At 40.5% G+C, this 16,055-nt stretch overlaps 2 protein-coding genes across 8 annotated transcripts in view; both read left to right on the plus strand.

The window, feature by feature from the left end:
* Window positions 1-1,151: 1,151 nt before the first annotated feature.
* The window catches only part of HIPK3 (homeodomain interacting protein kinase 3), a 92,578-nt gene continuing 77,674 nt past the window's right edge, over window positions 1,152-16,055 (plus strand). For 2 of the 7 annotated variants that reach the window (XM_027578396.2, XM_027578397.2), the window contains exon 1: window positions 1,155-2,413. In XM_027578396.2, coding sequence (XP_027434197.1) covers window positions 2,392-2,413 — 22 coding nt within the window. In that variant the 5' untranslated portion in view covers window positions 1,155-2,391. The other 5 variants (XM_027578392.2, XM_027578391.2, XM_027578393.2 and 2 more) reach the window with 5 other exon arrangements.
* Window positions 2,461-3,286, plus strand: LOC113913915 (translation initiation factor IF-2-like). Its single transcript, XM_027578399.2, has one exon. It carries the CDS (start codon window positions 2,796-2,798, stop codon window positions 3,249-3,251), a length of 456 nt encoding a protein of 151 aa, XP_027434200.1. The 5' UTR covers window positions 2,461-2,795; the 3' UTR covers window positions 3,252-3,286.

Below are 16,055 nucleotides of genomic sequence, written 5' to 3' on the forward strand. Positions count from 1 at the left end.
AGTGGGAGAGGTAGAAACAGGCTCCCCACTGAGCAGGGAGCCTGATGTGGGGCTCGAACCCAGGACACTGGGATCATGACCCGAGCTGAAGGCAGATGCTCAACGACTGAGCCACCCAGGTGCCCCTCAGATCTCAACTTTCATTTACTCATTCAACCTGTGTAGTGTAGTTGCACACAGTCCCATGCTTCAAGGGCCCCCATGATGGGTTCAATCCTCTACTGTTACCATCTTGAAATCCTTCATGATTTTGAACAAGGCACCCCACCTTTTCATTTTTCAGGGGGCCCTGAATGTAGCTGGTCCTGTTGATCAGCTGCTATGTACCACTGTCTTGGAGTTGGGGAGACAATGGTGTCCAAAAAGATGTGCTTTCTACTTTTGCAGAGCTTTCAGATTGGTAGTAGAGGTAGGCATCAATCAAACAACAGAAAACAAACAACTGAGGAAAGAGAAACTGAGAAAAATGCTACCCATGAAGGATATATGGGGATGTGGATTACAGAAGTCAGGAGGTTCTTTCTGAGGAAGTAAGCCCTTAGTTAAGTCCTGAAGAGTGAGAAATGAATGAGGTTTTTTATGGCTTCCCCACCATCTCATTTGATTAGGGTCTACCTTCTCATTGCAGGCTGGGCTCTTTTTTTATAATGCTTATTAATATTATAATTAGTTATTTGTATAATAACCAACTTTCTAGAGAGAGTGTAAACTCATAGGGTGTCTCCCTTTTCCTTGTATCCTCAGATTATAGTCCAATGTCTGGTACACAGTATTTAAGTAGTAATTCCGAATGAAAAGATTTTTTTCTAAAGATTTTATTTATTTGAGAGAGAGAGAGAGAGCACGCACGAGGGGGGATGGGCAGAGGAAGAGTAAGTGGGAGAATCAGACTCCCCACTGAACAGGGACCCAGAGGCAGGGCTCCATCCCAGGACCCTGGGATCATGACCTGAGCTGAAGGCAGAAGCTTAACCCACTTAACCCACTGAGTCACCCAGGCGCCCCCTGAATGAAAAGATTTCTTTTTACACACAATTAACTTTTTCATATACAATTTAGTAGTCTTCATTTTTAACAAGAACACTGGAAGTTTTCCATTTTTTTTTCTTACAAACTTCATAAAATGGCTAAGTCAGGGGCTTTGAGAAGCTATCTGGATGTTGGTGTTCCGAAAGGATTGGAGAGATAAGAGATTGCAAGTAAAGAGATTAAGCTAAGAGACAACAGGTATAAAGTGAAGGAGGACTTGAATTAATAGTGTTTATTGACTCCTGTAGCAACATTTACTAAAAACAACTATAAATCAGGCACTGTAAGCACTGGCAATGCAACTGTTTAAAAAAAAAAAAAGAAGACAGAATCCCCTTCTGGAACTTACAGTACAGTGGAGAGCAATGTCAGGGATAGAAAGGAAAAAAAAAATCCTCCTCCTTTTCAGCTTTTCCATAAATGTAGTAATGCCACAAAATAGGGAGAATTGAAGCCTCTTATTAAAAGTGATCTAGAGAAATATTTAGCCAAAGTTCTGGAAATTCGAAGTTCTAGTGGAATAGTTCCCTTGTTTCACTAAGATTTTTTTTTAATTGTAACTTTCTCCTGTGAATAGTGTTTTTATCCTTTTTTGGTTCTTTTAACTATTGTTTTTTTTTAAAAATCAAAAGTAACTAAATACTAAGTAAAAAGGAATGGCTAATATGCTGCTATCTCTCTGAGAGACAGTCATTGTTTTGTTTTTCTATTTTGGAAGACTTTTCAACTGGTTATCCTCCCTAACTTGAAGAAAACAACTGTCATTCGAAAATACTTCCAACTGCTTCAGGGCGTACTATCCTCTTCTCTTTTTAAAAGGCCTTCTCAAAAATACTCCCCTCCATTTGAAAAGCAGCAGGGAATAAATGTGTAGTATTAAATATGCAGCACTTTGCCACTCCCTTTGCCCTCCCCCAGTTACTGCAATAGGAAATGTCTGGGGATAAATACATATGTGGTAGAGTCAAACCTCCTAATGAAGATGATGAAAGGAACAAAGAAAGGACACTTCCTTAGAGAAAGGTGTTCAGTCCTCCCCTCCCCCCATTAAACATTGATTAGGAACAAAAGAAAATAATTATTAAAAAAATTAACTCTCAATGATAGGTACTAGAAGGTCAGCGGTTTCTTAGGGAAAAGAAGGGGACAGGGTGTGCAGACCAGGGCTTTGCTGTATAGTCTTGGGCAGGTCACAGAAGCTTCTCTGAAGCCCTGTCCTAGCTTGAGTTTGGACCAAGGATCTCTAAGTTTCTTTCATCTCTAAAATTCTACAGTTCTATGATTACGTTGAGATGGGCCATTCTGTTGATTTCCTAGTCTCCAGGAGAGAGGTAACTAGTCTCTGGGAGGGGAACTAACTTGATGGAGAGTTATCAATGCAGAGGTGGGTATAATTCACAATTAAGGGGTTTGGGACCTTAGAGATGCTCTTGGAAAATGTGCAAGAAGGCCTTTTCCCCGTTCTTTAACCCGATTTTACAATTCTCTTGACTCTTTGCGATGGGGGAGCGGGAAGGACCTATTTTAGACTGGGACTGTTCACTTGACCAAGCATTTCCCCTTTCTTTATTTTTGGACCCTTAAAAAAACAAACAAACAAACAAAAAAAACAAGTCGCCAAGAAACAGATCCTAAAGGGGTGGAAGGGGAAGTTGTGATTACGGCATCTCGAAAGGCCTGTAAAATCCCGCTTCCTCATTTTAATCCTTTCTTTGGGGGGTTAGGATCTTTTTTTAAATGTGTATTTTTGTCGGAGTGGGCCTAGAATGAGGTTCAGAACAGCAGAGGGGGCGCTAACGGATGCTGCTTCTGCGGGCGGGCCGGCGGGAGGGAGCTCCGGGTCGGGTCCACGCCGGCCGCCAGGCGGGCTCGGAGTTACAAGGGCGCGGCTGCGGGCGGGCCCCGGGGAGGGGCTTCGCGGAGGCGCCGCGGCCCGAGGCGAGCGGGGCCGCCCGGGCTCGGCGCGCAGCGCGGCCCGGCGGGCGGTGGCGCTGCGGAGGCGGCGGCCGAGGCCGGCGGGCGCGGAGGAGGGGCCCGAGACTGGGGCGACCGGCGGCAGCTGCCTCCGTGACGACTGCCGGCAGCGCGGCGGCCTGAGGAGACCGAGCCGCGGGCCCCGGCGTCGCTGCCTCTCCTGGCTGTCTCCTTCTCCTCCTCTCGCGGCAGGGGCGTCAGGAATGGGCCCCAGCCGCCGCGGGCCCCGCACCCTGCGCCGCCCGTAGGCCCCAGCAGTCGGAGGCCGGCCGGCCGGCCTCTCGCCACCCCTCGCCCCAGCCCTGTCGTCCCCACCCCAAATCCCCGGGAAGGAAGATGAGGGAGACGGGCCCGGCGCTCAGCAGCCAGAGAAGCAGCAGCAGCAGCAGCAGCAGCAGCAGCAGCAGCAGCAGCAGCAGCGGTCGGGGGAGGGTGTTTCGCCGTTTCCTCTCAGCCGCCAGGACAAGATGGCAGCGGCCGCGGAGAGGGGCTGAGCCCGGGCTGGGTGGTGCCGCCTGCTGAAGCGCCTGGCTCCCTGTCCCCGGCACGGCCCCGCACCCCACTCCGGACATGCTCAGGGCCGCGGCCGCCCGAAGAGGGGAGAGCTCAGGCCTCTAGGAAGGTAAGGGAGGAGGGAGAGGGGAGAGGGGCTCGGGGCGCCCCCACCCCAGGGTGGGGGGGACCAGCTTCATTCTCGGGGCCTCCGGGCCCCTCAGCCGGACCCCGGCGAGGCCCAACCCCTCCGGAGCGGCCCGCACCCGTCGCGCGTCCTACATCCCCGGCAGATCCCCTGCGCTCCGGTGCTCCGCGTTTCCGCCGCGGCTCCCCGCCGGGTGGCGGGTCCGGGGGCCGCTCGGGGCCGAAGGCCGCCGGACGCTGGGGCCGCGCGTGGCTGGTGCGAGCGGTGGCGCAGCCTCCGGGAAGCCGCGCTGGAGCCGGGCTGGGCGGCCCCGGCCTTCCCCTGCCAGGGTTGCGCAACGGCTCTTCCCAGCAACCGAAGTTTTGTTTAGTCCCACAGGGGGCCTCTTTCCCCACCGCAACCCTAGGCCGTAACTACGGAGACCTCTTGTCTTTTATTACGGGGAGCAAACACAAACACGCGCGCGCACGCACGCAACTTGAGCGCCCCAGCCGATGGCTGCGTCCCTGGCTTTGTGGCCCAGTCACCAGCGTCGCCGAGCGGCCGCTTAGAGGGTGTCAACTCTGGAGACGTGAGTGCGTGTTGATTGTTGGGGAGGAGAAATGTGACCCGCCGCTCCGCGTCCCCTGCCGCGGCGGGAGGAAGGCGTGGCGGCCGCGCGGCGGGGCTGTTGCCGGCTTCTCTCGTTAAGGTGGCGGCCGCCCGCTTCCCTTCGCGGAGAACTCTCGGAAAGACTTCGGATGGGAATGTCTGTTTTCCTGTCGGGAGGGAGACGGCTGTTTTAAAATGGTATGTGGCTCTCAGTGAAGCCTGTTTCCCAATCTTATCTAGGCTTGAGGAATTGAGCTAAAGGGTGTGTGCGTAAATTACCTTGGACCTGTTACCGAGTGGTCATAACATGTTCAGTCCTTGAACTGTGTTTTCACAACCTCTTGCTGCCCTGTTAGAATTTATTTTTCCACCTGTCAGGTCGCTGCTTCTAATTATAAGGCTGTTCTATTAGCAACAGTGAAGTTCAGATTATCGTCCGGTTTACAGGGAAAGCTCATGGCTGATTCTGTTGTCAACTTTGATGTCTCCCTGGTTCTGGGCCGGGAAAGTTAGCTGGTAGACCAGCCTGTGCTTGTGCTTTTGTGTACCTTGTAGTAGTTTGGAGATCGGTTGAATCCCTCTCCCCGCTTTTAGGTATTTGCTTGTTAGCTGTATAGCTTCTGGCGTGGAATCACTTATATTCACACCATTTCAATTTATTTCAAAGTTTCAGTTTCTAGGGGCGGCTGGGTGGCTCAGTCGTTAAGCGTCTGCCTTCGGCTCAGGTCATGGTCCCAGGGTCCTAGGATCGAGCCCCGCATCGGGCTCCCCGCTCCTTCCTCTCTCGCTCCCCCCTGCTTGTGTTCCTGCTCTCGCTCTCTCTCTCTGTCAAATAAATCAATAAAATCTTTAAAAAAAAAGTTTTAATTTCTTGGTGCTTTAAAATTTTTAAGAGGTGCCCTTTTTGATCAGATTTTTGTTGAAAACTTTTTGAGCAGGATCGGTGGGCTTTGTTACCCAGCTAAAACATTTTAATCCTACATTCTCCTTTAGTTTTTCAGAAGCTGGGCAGGCCTCACCATATGTTTGATAAGTCTAGATTCTGCTTATGTTTGCAAGTGCCGTGCTAATTTTATACAGTGAGCTATGATAAGGTTTTGATAGGTCATGATTAAACTGTATTAAACTTAGTAAACTTATTCAACAAAACTTACCTTTTTAAAAAAATATTTTTTATAGTTTTATTGGCTGCCTTATGCCTTCATGCCACTTAACAGTAATTGAAATGTAACCAACCCGGTAAAGTACTTTTAAATTAAGGTTTTCTTGGTATATTTATGGGTCCATTCATAAAATATAGACAACTCTTATTTATAAAATATAATGCTCAACCTGTTTGAGGCTTATTTTTCTTTTACTTTTGAAACTTACTTGATTTTAATTTCTGTTAAGGTAGAAGTGTGTTGAAATATTTTAGATTTTGCACATTTCACTGTGGAATTTTTTTTGTACTTACCGTAAAATTGAATAACAATTTGTTCCTGAAGTTTTTCTCTACTCTAGGGAATATATTTTCTAAAAAAGATTTTTTTTTGTGGAGAGCCTTAGATTAAAACTATGTTTTAAAAAGGTAAGATGAGCTTGAAATCTAGAACAGAACCAGTCATTAAATGTTTCAAATTTATATTTGGACATTGCTGACTACAGTAGCTAAACACATATTAGGCAAGCAGATCATAACATGGTGAGGCAGTCTTCGTTTATTGTCATAATACCTTTTCCATTGAACTAGTCATTATCTTGCTTATAAACCAGTCATTGGCTTCTGGGCATGGAGTTTTAGAGTCACATAAAAGTGGATGGTTTTTATGAGATAATTCTTCTTGTAAACATGCTTGAAAAGAAGCTTCAGATCATACTATTTTAATTTTTTGGATGTTCTGTCATGGAGTACATAAAATAAGGTGCAAATTACAGAGGTAGGCTACTGTAGCTAGTATGGCAGGGCACTAAGTATTATTTGTTTATTGTAAGATATTGAAAGCTTTTTTTTCCCTTGCAACTTAAAATAGCAACAGCTGTCAAATGAACTTTCTGATTGAGCTTTTGTTTTAAATATTGGTACATGAACACTGATGGCATTTATAGGTAGGAAAGAGAAAATGTGGATTTCAGAATGCTGAAATACTGTTTCCTAAACCTGTTTCACATCAGTTAAATGGAATACTTGGTTACATGTTATTTTCCATTGGAGTGTTAGAGTGACTTATTCTGGTGACTTTTGAAGTTAGTTTTCTGTGTTCTCTCTGCAGCAGTTCACCAAAGGTGGTGATGTGGTAGATTAGAATTGCGTTATTGGTAGTTAATTAAAAGGCATAAATAACGTAGTTTCCATTGCATTCCATTTTTGTTTGAGTTTGGAGATAAAGATGTCATGGCAATATTTAGATTTAAGTGTGTTCTAAGGAACTTTGAAGTTCTCTGTATTGGAAATATCTCTCCAGAGTTATTCTTGCCTCTTAACTATTAGAGGACACAAAATAAGTTACTATATGGTTATATTGTTGCTGCCAAAAGAAATGTTCATGTAAAAATTTCTGGGTTTGCAGCTGTCCTAATTTTCTAATGTCTGAAGTTGAGACTTCCAGTGTGGTATGTTTATCTTAGAGGTACACAACTACTAGAATTTTGTTAAAATGGAGGAATCTACCAGTCTATTTTATTACTTCTTTAAAGGTGTCCCCTACTTGCCTGCCTGCCAACTTGCTGAAAGCTTTGTTATGGTAACCCTTTCTATATGATACAAATGTAAGTCTAAAGGAATTATTATAAATGTCTTTATTGGTTCTGGATCCAGCTGCTTAAAAAAATAACTTGTCTAGTATCTTTGAACACTTAACATAAGTTGAAAGGAATATATATTTGGAGTCGAATTTTTTTTGTTTTTCTGTTTAGATTTTATTTTATTTATTTGAGAGAGAGAAGAACAAACAGGGAGGAGAGGGAGAGGCAGAGGGAGAAGCAGGCTCAGTGCGGGACTCCATCCCAAGACCATGGGATCATGACCTGAGCCAAAGGCAGACACTTAACTGACTGAGCCACCCAAGCACCCTAGGAATCGAAGTTTGGAATCAGTGTAAGTTTTCAGGGTAGCCAAAGCACTTACGTGGCTGACCTAAGGAAACACAGTCCACTTCTTTTGGTTGGATTAAGAGTGATTTGGGGAAAGAAAAAAAGTGGAGAGAAACAACTTAATGTTAGTGTGTTGCTTCTGTAGTTTTGTCATAGCTGTTCTTTTGGACCTTATCTTAATCACTGTTAGGACAAAGCTAGAATCAGTATTTGGACATGTATGTTACACATTTTACCTAAATGTTTGTCAGATTAGACCTTGACCTATTTGGCAGATCAGGCTGCTCTCCTCAGTTGATACTTGGGCCATATGTCACTACACAAAGGCAACATATTGTCTGGATTCTGAGGCATGCACTGTTATGCTGGGGACCTAGAGCCTCCGCTGTTAGCACTTGTGTGGAAATTAAAAAAAAAAAAACTGGTTGAGTATTGGAAATACTATATTTTTAGGGATGGCATTTGTGGCTTGAGGACAGTTAAGTCAGTAAACTGATTTATCTTTTGTATTTAGTAGGTATGGCCAAGTCAGTACTTTAGAAAGTTATCTTTTTCCAACAGGAAGTCTTTGAACGGAAACAAGCCAAGGGCAATATGTTTTACCTTAAATATATTTTGTTACTTTGACCCAAACAATTTCTTTAATTTTCTAAGAGAGTGAGAATTTTTCCTTGCTGGGGGAAGACTTGAGTGGGAGGGAAGCTAGTGGACAGGTAAGGTAGAGGAAGCTGGGCCCTAAGTTGGGGGAAGAGGTTGATTTAATTGAATTTGGGAGACTTAGAAATCTGTTTTGACTTAAATGTTTAATTTGCTAGAGACCAGAGTTCACTTAGATATAAAATCAGTGAAATATGTGGTAGCTTGGGCGAAAGATTAAGAATACACCATAACACCTCTTAAAAGATGAGAGTTGTGAAGTAATATCTATGTATCATCCCTGACCAGTTTTTAAAAACCACTTACACACCCTTCCTTTTTGTGCCTTTTATTTCTTCAATCGAAACTACTTTTCCTTAATGTAGAATTTAGGGAAGATAAACGTCTTGTACAATTACAAAAATCTTATGTTAAATGCCTAATTTGAAATCAGAAGTGTGAAGAGCACAGAACATATTACTGCCATTAAAATGAGCTTGATATATAGGAATAACTTTTTTTTTTAGTTTTTGGAGATACTTAAAAATAAACTAAGGTGCATAATAAATGAATGTAGGTTTTTCAAACTGAATTAAAACCCAATTTTTCTGTTATCTGTCACTCAGTCCATTTTTACTTTCTGGTATTAACATCTCTTCTCTTCTTCTTTTAAAAATTAGATTTCCAAATACACTTTTCATGTTGCATTTTCTTTGCTGCTTTACCTTTTTTTTTTTTTAAATAAAAATATTACACCTAAAAGAAGTGGAGATTTAGAGAAGAATAATAAAGTACGTTGTTCCTTTGAGCTGTACTTAATCGTTTAGGTAAGGATCTAAATTGTGAAAGACCATTTCTTGGTCTCATTGAAAATAGAGGATTGCCAGAGGTGGTCAGATAAATTGTTTTATTTTGCATATTGTTAATGCTGGAGCATCTTTTCTAACTGGAAAAAAATTATTTAGATTTGATATTGAAATAATTAGATGAACAGAATGAGTCATTCCCTCCCCCCCTTTAGAATTTTGTAGCTATTTATTATGAATCACATTTGATTACATATGGCTTGCCAAGAACATTGCCTTTATAGAATTTGATAGAAACTATAAAACTGGCTACATTTGACTAGCCAATTACAGATGATCCCCTATTTACCATGGTTTGACTTAGGATTTCTTGACTTTACCATGGTGTGAAAGTCATATACATTCAGTACTTGGAAATTTGAATTTTGATATTTTCCCAGGTTAGCAGTGTGGGGTCTGATACTCTTCCTTTTTTTTTTAGATTTTATTTATTTGACAGAGAGAGATCACCAGTAGGCAGGCAGGCAGAGGGAGAGGGAGAAGCAGGCTCCCTGCTGAACACAGAGCCTGATGTGGGTGGGGCTCGATTCCAGGTTGTTGGGATCATGACCTGAGCCGAAGGCGGACGCTTAACCGACTGAGCCACCCAGGCGCCCCCTGATACTCTTCCCTTTTTTTTTTTTTAAAGATTATTTATTTATTTGAGAGAGAGAGAATGAGAGATAGAGAGCACGAGAGGGAAGAGGGTCAGTGGGAGAAGCAGACTCCCTGCCAAGCAGGGAGCCCAATGCGGGACTTGATCCCAGGACTCCAGGATCATAACCTGAGCCGAAAGCAGTCGCTTAACCAACTGAGCCACCCAGGCACCCCCGAAGGCAGTCGCTTAACCAGCTGAGCCACCCAGGCGCCCGATACTCTTCCTTTGATGCTGGGCAGAGGCAGAGAGCCACAGTTCCCCATCAGCCATGTAATCATGAGGGTCAGTAATGATGTACTTAAAGCCATTCTGTACCCACACAGCCATTCCTTTTTTTACTTTCAGTACAGTATGAATACATTACATGAGATATTTCCACTTTATTATAAAATAGGCTTTGTGTTAGATGACTTTGTCCAACTGTAGGCTAATGTGTTTTGAGCAAGTTTAAGGTGGACAAGGCTAAGCTATGATGTTCGGTAGATTAGGTGTATTAAACGTATTTTCAGCTTATGATGGGTTTATTGGGATGTAACCCCGTTTAAGTTGAGGAAGATCTGTTTTCCAGTTTAGAAATTAAAAAGCATGTGACTTACTAAAAGTGTTTGTTAACTTCAAATTCTTCAGCTTCCCCCTACTTTTGTTGCATGTTATTCATAAATTAAACAAAATATCTTAGTTTTCTTAAACAATAGTAAACTTTGAAACATTTGCCGAAAATAACTTGCTTAGAAAATATTTCATACCCTATAAAGTGGTGATTTAAAGGCCTAAAGATATCATTTGTGTATATTTTGACTGTGTGTTACCTGTTTAATAATACGAGAGTCTTGTAGGTTTGGTAAACTGTACGACTTTAGGTATATAATGTACAGTCTTAAATAGTTAATAAGTTAGAGAGAGTGACAACATATTGAAAATTGAACCTGACTTTCTAGAGATACTTCTTTTAAAGTAAAATTTAAATTAATACTTCAGAGGGCTTTAAATATGTAATTTATGTCAATTTATATTGAGATTAAGTAGGGTAAAGTGACATAAAATCACAATGAAAATTGCAGGTTATGAGCTACATAGCCTATAGCTATGATGCTATGCTTCACTACATTCTCAAAACATGTTTTGGGCCAACTTGTAATCAGTTTCACTAGAGACAGTACAAGTATCTCTGCAGTATATTAATTGTAGTTTTGTGGGTTTTTTTTTTTTTTTGACCGAGAGAGAGAGAGAGAGAGAGAGAGAGAGAGAGAGAGACAGTGAGAGAGGGGGAGTGGGAAAGAGCCTGATGCGGGGCTCAATCCCAGGACTCTGGGATCATGACCTGAGCCAAAAGCAGATGCTTAATGATTGAGCCACCCAGGCACCCCGTAGTTTTGTGTTTTAAGTTAGATAAGAATAGTATTGGCTTCAAAAATACTAGGTTTTTAATCTGGTTACTATGCTTTAAATATTTTTTGTAGCTGGATCACAGACTCTCACCACAATTAAATTCTATTATGTCAGGTAAAACAGTGATAAAATATGTGTGTGGAAACTATTTTACCTGGTATATGTTTGGGTGTCCGCTAAGTGCAAAGTACTCTGCTATGAATGAAGAGAGTAAGACATGGTTCTTGTTTGAGCAAATAGTAGGCGAAATTAGCCAAGTACTATAAATTTTCTTTTATACTTGCGTATGTGTATGTGAGCTGGAAAACACTGCCTGAGAAAAACAATGATTTATATATAGCATGTTCAAGTTTTTAAAAACTGTTTATTTAAATAAAGTTTGGGCACCTGGGTGGCTCAGTCGTTAGGCGTCTGCCTTCGGCTCAGGTCATGATCTCAGGATCCTAGGATCGAGCCCCAGCAGGGAAGCCTGCTTCTCCCTCTCCCGTTCCCCCTGCTTGTGTTCCCTCTCTTGCTGTCTCTGTCTCTGTCAAATAAATAAATAAATAAAATCTTTAAAAATAAATAAAGTTTAAAATATCAGGAATGGTTCAGCTTCTGAAAGTTGTATATTCATACTTGCTACTCCTTGTAATGTTTAAAGCCAAAAAAAGTCATTTAAAAATATGAAAAAAATTGGGGGCACTTGGGTGGCTCAGTCGGTTAAGGGGCCAACTCTTGGTGTCAGCCCAGGTCATGCTCTCAGGGTCCTGGGATCAGTCCCTCCGTTGGGCTTTGCACTCAGTGGGGAGTCTGCTTGAGGATTTCTTTCCTTCTCCCTGTCCCTACCCTTGCTTATACCCGTGCTCTCTCTAAAATAAGTAAATAAATCTTTAAAAAATACGAAAACAATTCTATGAATTTAATTTCTGTTAAAAGCTTTTCCATCAGTCTAACCAGTTTAATAGTCTAATGGCATTATAGAGAGATGTTGTATGTTAATTTAAATCAAGCGGAAGTTCATATTTCTTAACCAATCTAGTTCTTATTCTCATGGGTTTTCCTTTTGGACAGGCACAATTCTTGCATTGCTTGAGAAAATTCTAATGGGTTTGCCTTTTCTAACTATATTACCTTCTAAATTTGGAATGCAGAGCTCTCCAAACCTCATTCCTATGCCAATCGGTGGAAAGAAAATAGAAGGTGAAAAGAAGGTATAGATAGAATTCCATTTTAAGGTACTTTTAAGAAGATTGAAATTGCTAGGTATATCTTATTTGAAACCACTATACAAAAGGGATATTATTTGTGTACTTAATTTATGTAAATCAGAAGCATGTTTAATTTGGGGTCCTTTAAGCCGAGTCATGCAAAGGGCAAGAAGTATTACATTGCCCTATTATAATTGCATATGATACATTCTTAATGAAATTTGACAATTTGGTGATATTTTGATATTTATTATACATGTGTATTTAAAATTGAATTCTGTACAGAAATGTACTTAGGGTGTTAGGGATTATAATATAGTTGGTTTTGCCAGTACTTTTGAGTAGAAACAATTGGGATGTTTGTCTTGTGAGTTGCCCTAAGTCCTTATAGTGTGGCATTTCTGAAAGTATTTCTAGTGGCTACTCTGTAACTTCTAAAATCTCTCTTAAGTATCTCACATCTGAAGGTATATCTAGCTTGAAATTGTTTCTTGTTAGTCTGATTGGAAGAAAATGAAATACATCAATTTATAACCTATTAGGAGGTAACCTAATCCATTACATTTTGGGAAATATTTACATTTCAAAATATAAAATAGTATCTGAACTGTTGAGGTCAGAGACCATGTCTTAAAGGTTTTTATGGATATAAAACCTCTAGTAGACATTGGGGAATCAAATATATAATTATCATAAAAGTAATCAAATACAGTCATGCTATGCTCTACCTATATCCTTTAATCAAAGTATAGTGCCTGGGCGCCTGGGTGGCTCAGTTGTTAAGCATCTGCCTTCGGCTCAGGTCATCGTCCCAGGGTCCTGGGATTGAGCCCCTTATCGGGCTCCCTGCTTAGCGGGAGGCCTGCTTTTCCCTCTCCCACTCCCCCAGCTTGTGTTCCCTCTCTCGCAGTGTCTCTCTCTGTCAAATAAATAAATATAATCTTAAAAAAAAAAAGTATAGTGCCTTTATTAAGCAGCTTTACAGATACCTGCCCAAGCACTTGAGAATGTGTCATATACACACTTTACCTCTCAAAACCTTACTCTACTCCTCACTTCTTTAATTCTAGCAGATGAGTCTGTTTCCTATGTAGAAGTCAGTAGGTAAGGAACTTCCTCAAGATTTCCAACCCTCTGCCTCTGAATGTAACTTATACCAGTATACACTTCGTGTTTTCACTCTCTCAAAGACTGAAACATCTCCTTCCCTCCAAGATTATTTTCTTTTCTCTCCTGTGGATTTCATCCTGAAATGTGTTTTTCAGCATCTTGAGGCTGTCCAATAACTTCAAGGCTCCCCCACCCCACCTTTTTGGGCCCTTTTTCTTCAGCCTTTAAAAATGATCAGATATCTGCGATCTTAATCAGCCATCTTTTAATTGTGCCTCCTCCAATCTATGGACCTGTCTACCTTTTTATTTCTTCCAAACTTCTTAAATGTGTATTCTAGCTTCTATTTGAATTTGTATTCACTTCTTAGCCCTTGGCAGTATAGTTCTGTCCATGCCACTCCAGTGAAATTACTCCCACTAACCTCTCCAGTAGTTTCTTTTATTCACAATTTATGTATTCCTCCAGATGATTGCATTTATAGTGTACCCTACTCTTAGCTTTCAGCTCATCTTTTGAAGTATTGAGCTCCGTATTTTCCCCCCACAGGTAGCTCAGATTGAATTATCTTATTTCCACATTGTTTCTTTTTCTGTATTTCCTTTTTGGTATCTTCAGTCATTTCTGTTGGAGTTTATGTTTGAAACTTTATTTTATTTTTAAAGATTTTATTTTTAAGTAATCTCTACGCCCAGTGTTGGGCTTGAACTCACAATCCTGAGATCAAGAGTCACATGCTGTATGACTGAGCCAGCCAGGCGCCCCTATGTTTGAAACTTTAAATCTTAAAATATTTATTTCTGGTTGATGCATTTAAAAAAACCAGCAAAATTTGCACTTTGCAAAGCAAAATTTGGTAGTATTTATCAAGTTTCCTTTTTGGAAATCCATACTAAGAAAATTAAGAATGTATAAAAGCTATTTATATGAAAATTCATCACAACTTTATATAAATATAGTGGAAAAATTGGAAAAAGCAGTTCAACAAATTATAGTATGCACGTGGTAGAATATTATGCTGCTATTCAAAATATCCTACATAGAACATCTCTAAGTTATCCTAGAGAGAACAAGTTGGCATATCAAGTTATACATGTACTATGAGTGTTTGCTTCGGCAGCACATATACTAAAATATACATGTCCTATGATTGTAAACATACAATAAAACATGTTAGAATGACTAGAAGGAAATAGGTTCTTTTTCCTGAATATTTTGTAATTTATAGTAATTGAATAATGTAAAAATTATTTTCATACTGAAATTCCCCCTCTTCCTGGAGTGAACAATGTGTATCTTTTCATGTTTTTATGGCAAAATAGTTAAATTTCACATATTAGTCTAGTCTACCCATATTCTAGCAGTCTGATTCCAGGTAATGGTAACGGCTTAGTGATCATTTTTGTCCTTTCAACTTGCAAGGTTACTATGAACAAATAACATTTTAATTTTTTTTTTCTTCAAAGATTTTATTTATTTGAGAGGGAGAAAGAGAAGGAGCAGGGGGAGAAAAAGAAGGAGCAGGGGGAGGGGAAGAAGCAGACTCCCCGCTGAGAATGGGGCTCGATCCCAAGATCATGACCTGAGCCAAAGGCAGATGCTTATCCGACTGAGCCACCCAGGTGCCCCTTAAGTGTTAACATTGTTATAAAATAACTGTTTTGGCATATTCATCATGTATAATTGATATGTAATCATTACTTTATATCTGAGATTCTATCTAGCTTCTTATGCAAATGACAGAAAAATGACGTGAAGTTACTTTTGGCCAGTATGAGATTTTTAGTTATTATCTGAGAATAAATTTCTCGTCAGTAAACTGTTAACTGTTGTGTGGCCATTTTCAGTCAAATGATTTAACATATTTTTCTTTATTTTATCCCATGGGATCAATAGCTGGCTTTCATTTTTGAACTTAAAATGTGTTAGCTATGCATTTTCAAATGGAATTAAACTTTTGTAATCATCTTTTTATCTTTTTAATATGTTGATGGCATTTAAAAAATCTCTTCAGCTGATAGATCTGAATATGATTTTCTTACGGCTGTGATTCTAATACATAGAGATAATATCATGTATGGCAGTGTGACTTTTTACACTAAGGTGAAATTTTTTTTTTCAGTGTTTCTGTGGGGCTAGTAGTAGAAGAAAGAAATGTTTATGTGACCCTTGCTAAGCCCATATAAATCTGCAGTTTTTGGCTTATTACAAGCAACCCAACAATGTGTCATTTTATTTTATTAATTTTTAATTTTTGTTTTTTTAATTAATTCTTTTAAAAAGTAATCTCTGTCCCCAATGTGGGGCTCAAACTCTCAACCCTGAGATCAAGAGTTGCATGCTCTACCAACTGAGCCAGCCAGGTGCCCCAACAATGTGTGTCATTTAAAAAAGTTAATGATTAGAGGTAGAGCCAAACATAAGCCGTTCTAATAGATTTTTAAGAATTCAGTGTCCTTGCTTTGAGAGTACTCTTTTGAGAAGCTGCTTGTTTTCTTTCTTCTTCAGGTGTTTATGAATTTACGTTGTTCTTTAGTTTCTTTCTGGCTTTCCTAGGGAGGCTTGTTGTAAAATCTCTGCCTTGTCCCTTCCTCACATTTGTCATGAGAATAAGAAAGAGATCTTTATTTTTCTTAACATATTTTCATTTCTGTTCCTTCTATTGTTTCTGATTAGACACCATAGAGAATTTCCTGAAGCACAGGATTTCCTGAAGCCATTGTGAGACCCCAGTTCACAAGATATATATGACAGTTAAAATTTGAAACTTAAAAAATAGTGTTTTTACATTAGAAAGGTTTTTGAAGGTACTTACTAAATTTCTAAAAAAAGACATTTATATAAAGTAGCATATCTGGCAACTAAAATATGAGTAGGGAGAGAACATATTTGTAGCAAAACCCAACAACTTTGAATTTAGC

This window comes from Zalophus californianus, chromosome 11 (genome assembly GCF_009762305.2).
Source record: "Zalophus californianus isolate mZalCal1 chromosome 11, mZalCal1.pri.v2, whole genome shotgun sequence".
Classification (NCBI taxonomy): domain Eukaryota; kingdom Metazoa; phylum Chordata; class Mammalia; order Carnivora; family Otariidae; genus Zalophus; species Zalophus californianus.

Bases quoted from the DNA above. Each gene is read 5' to 3' on its own strand.
- LOC113913915 (XM_027578399.2), top strand. From the start codon at position 2,796: ATGAGGTTCAGAACAGCAGAGGGGGCGCTAACGGATGCTGCTTCTGCG.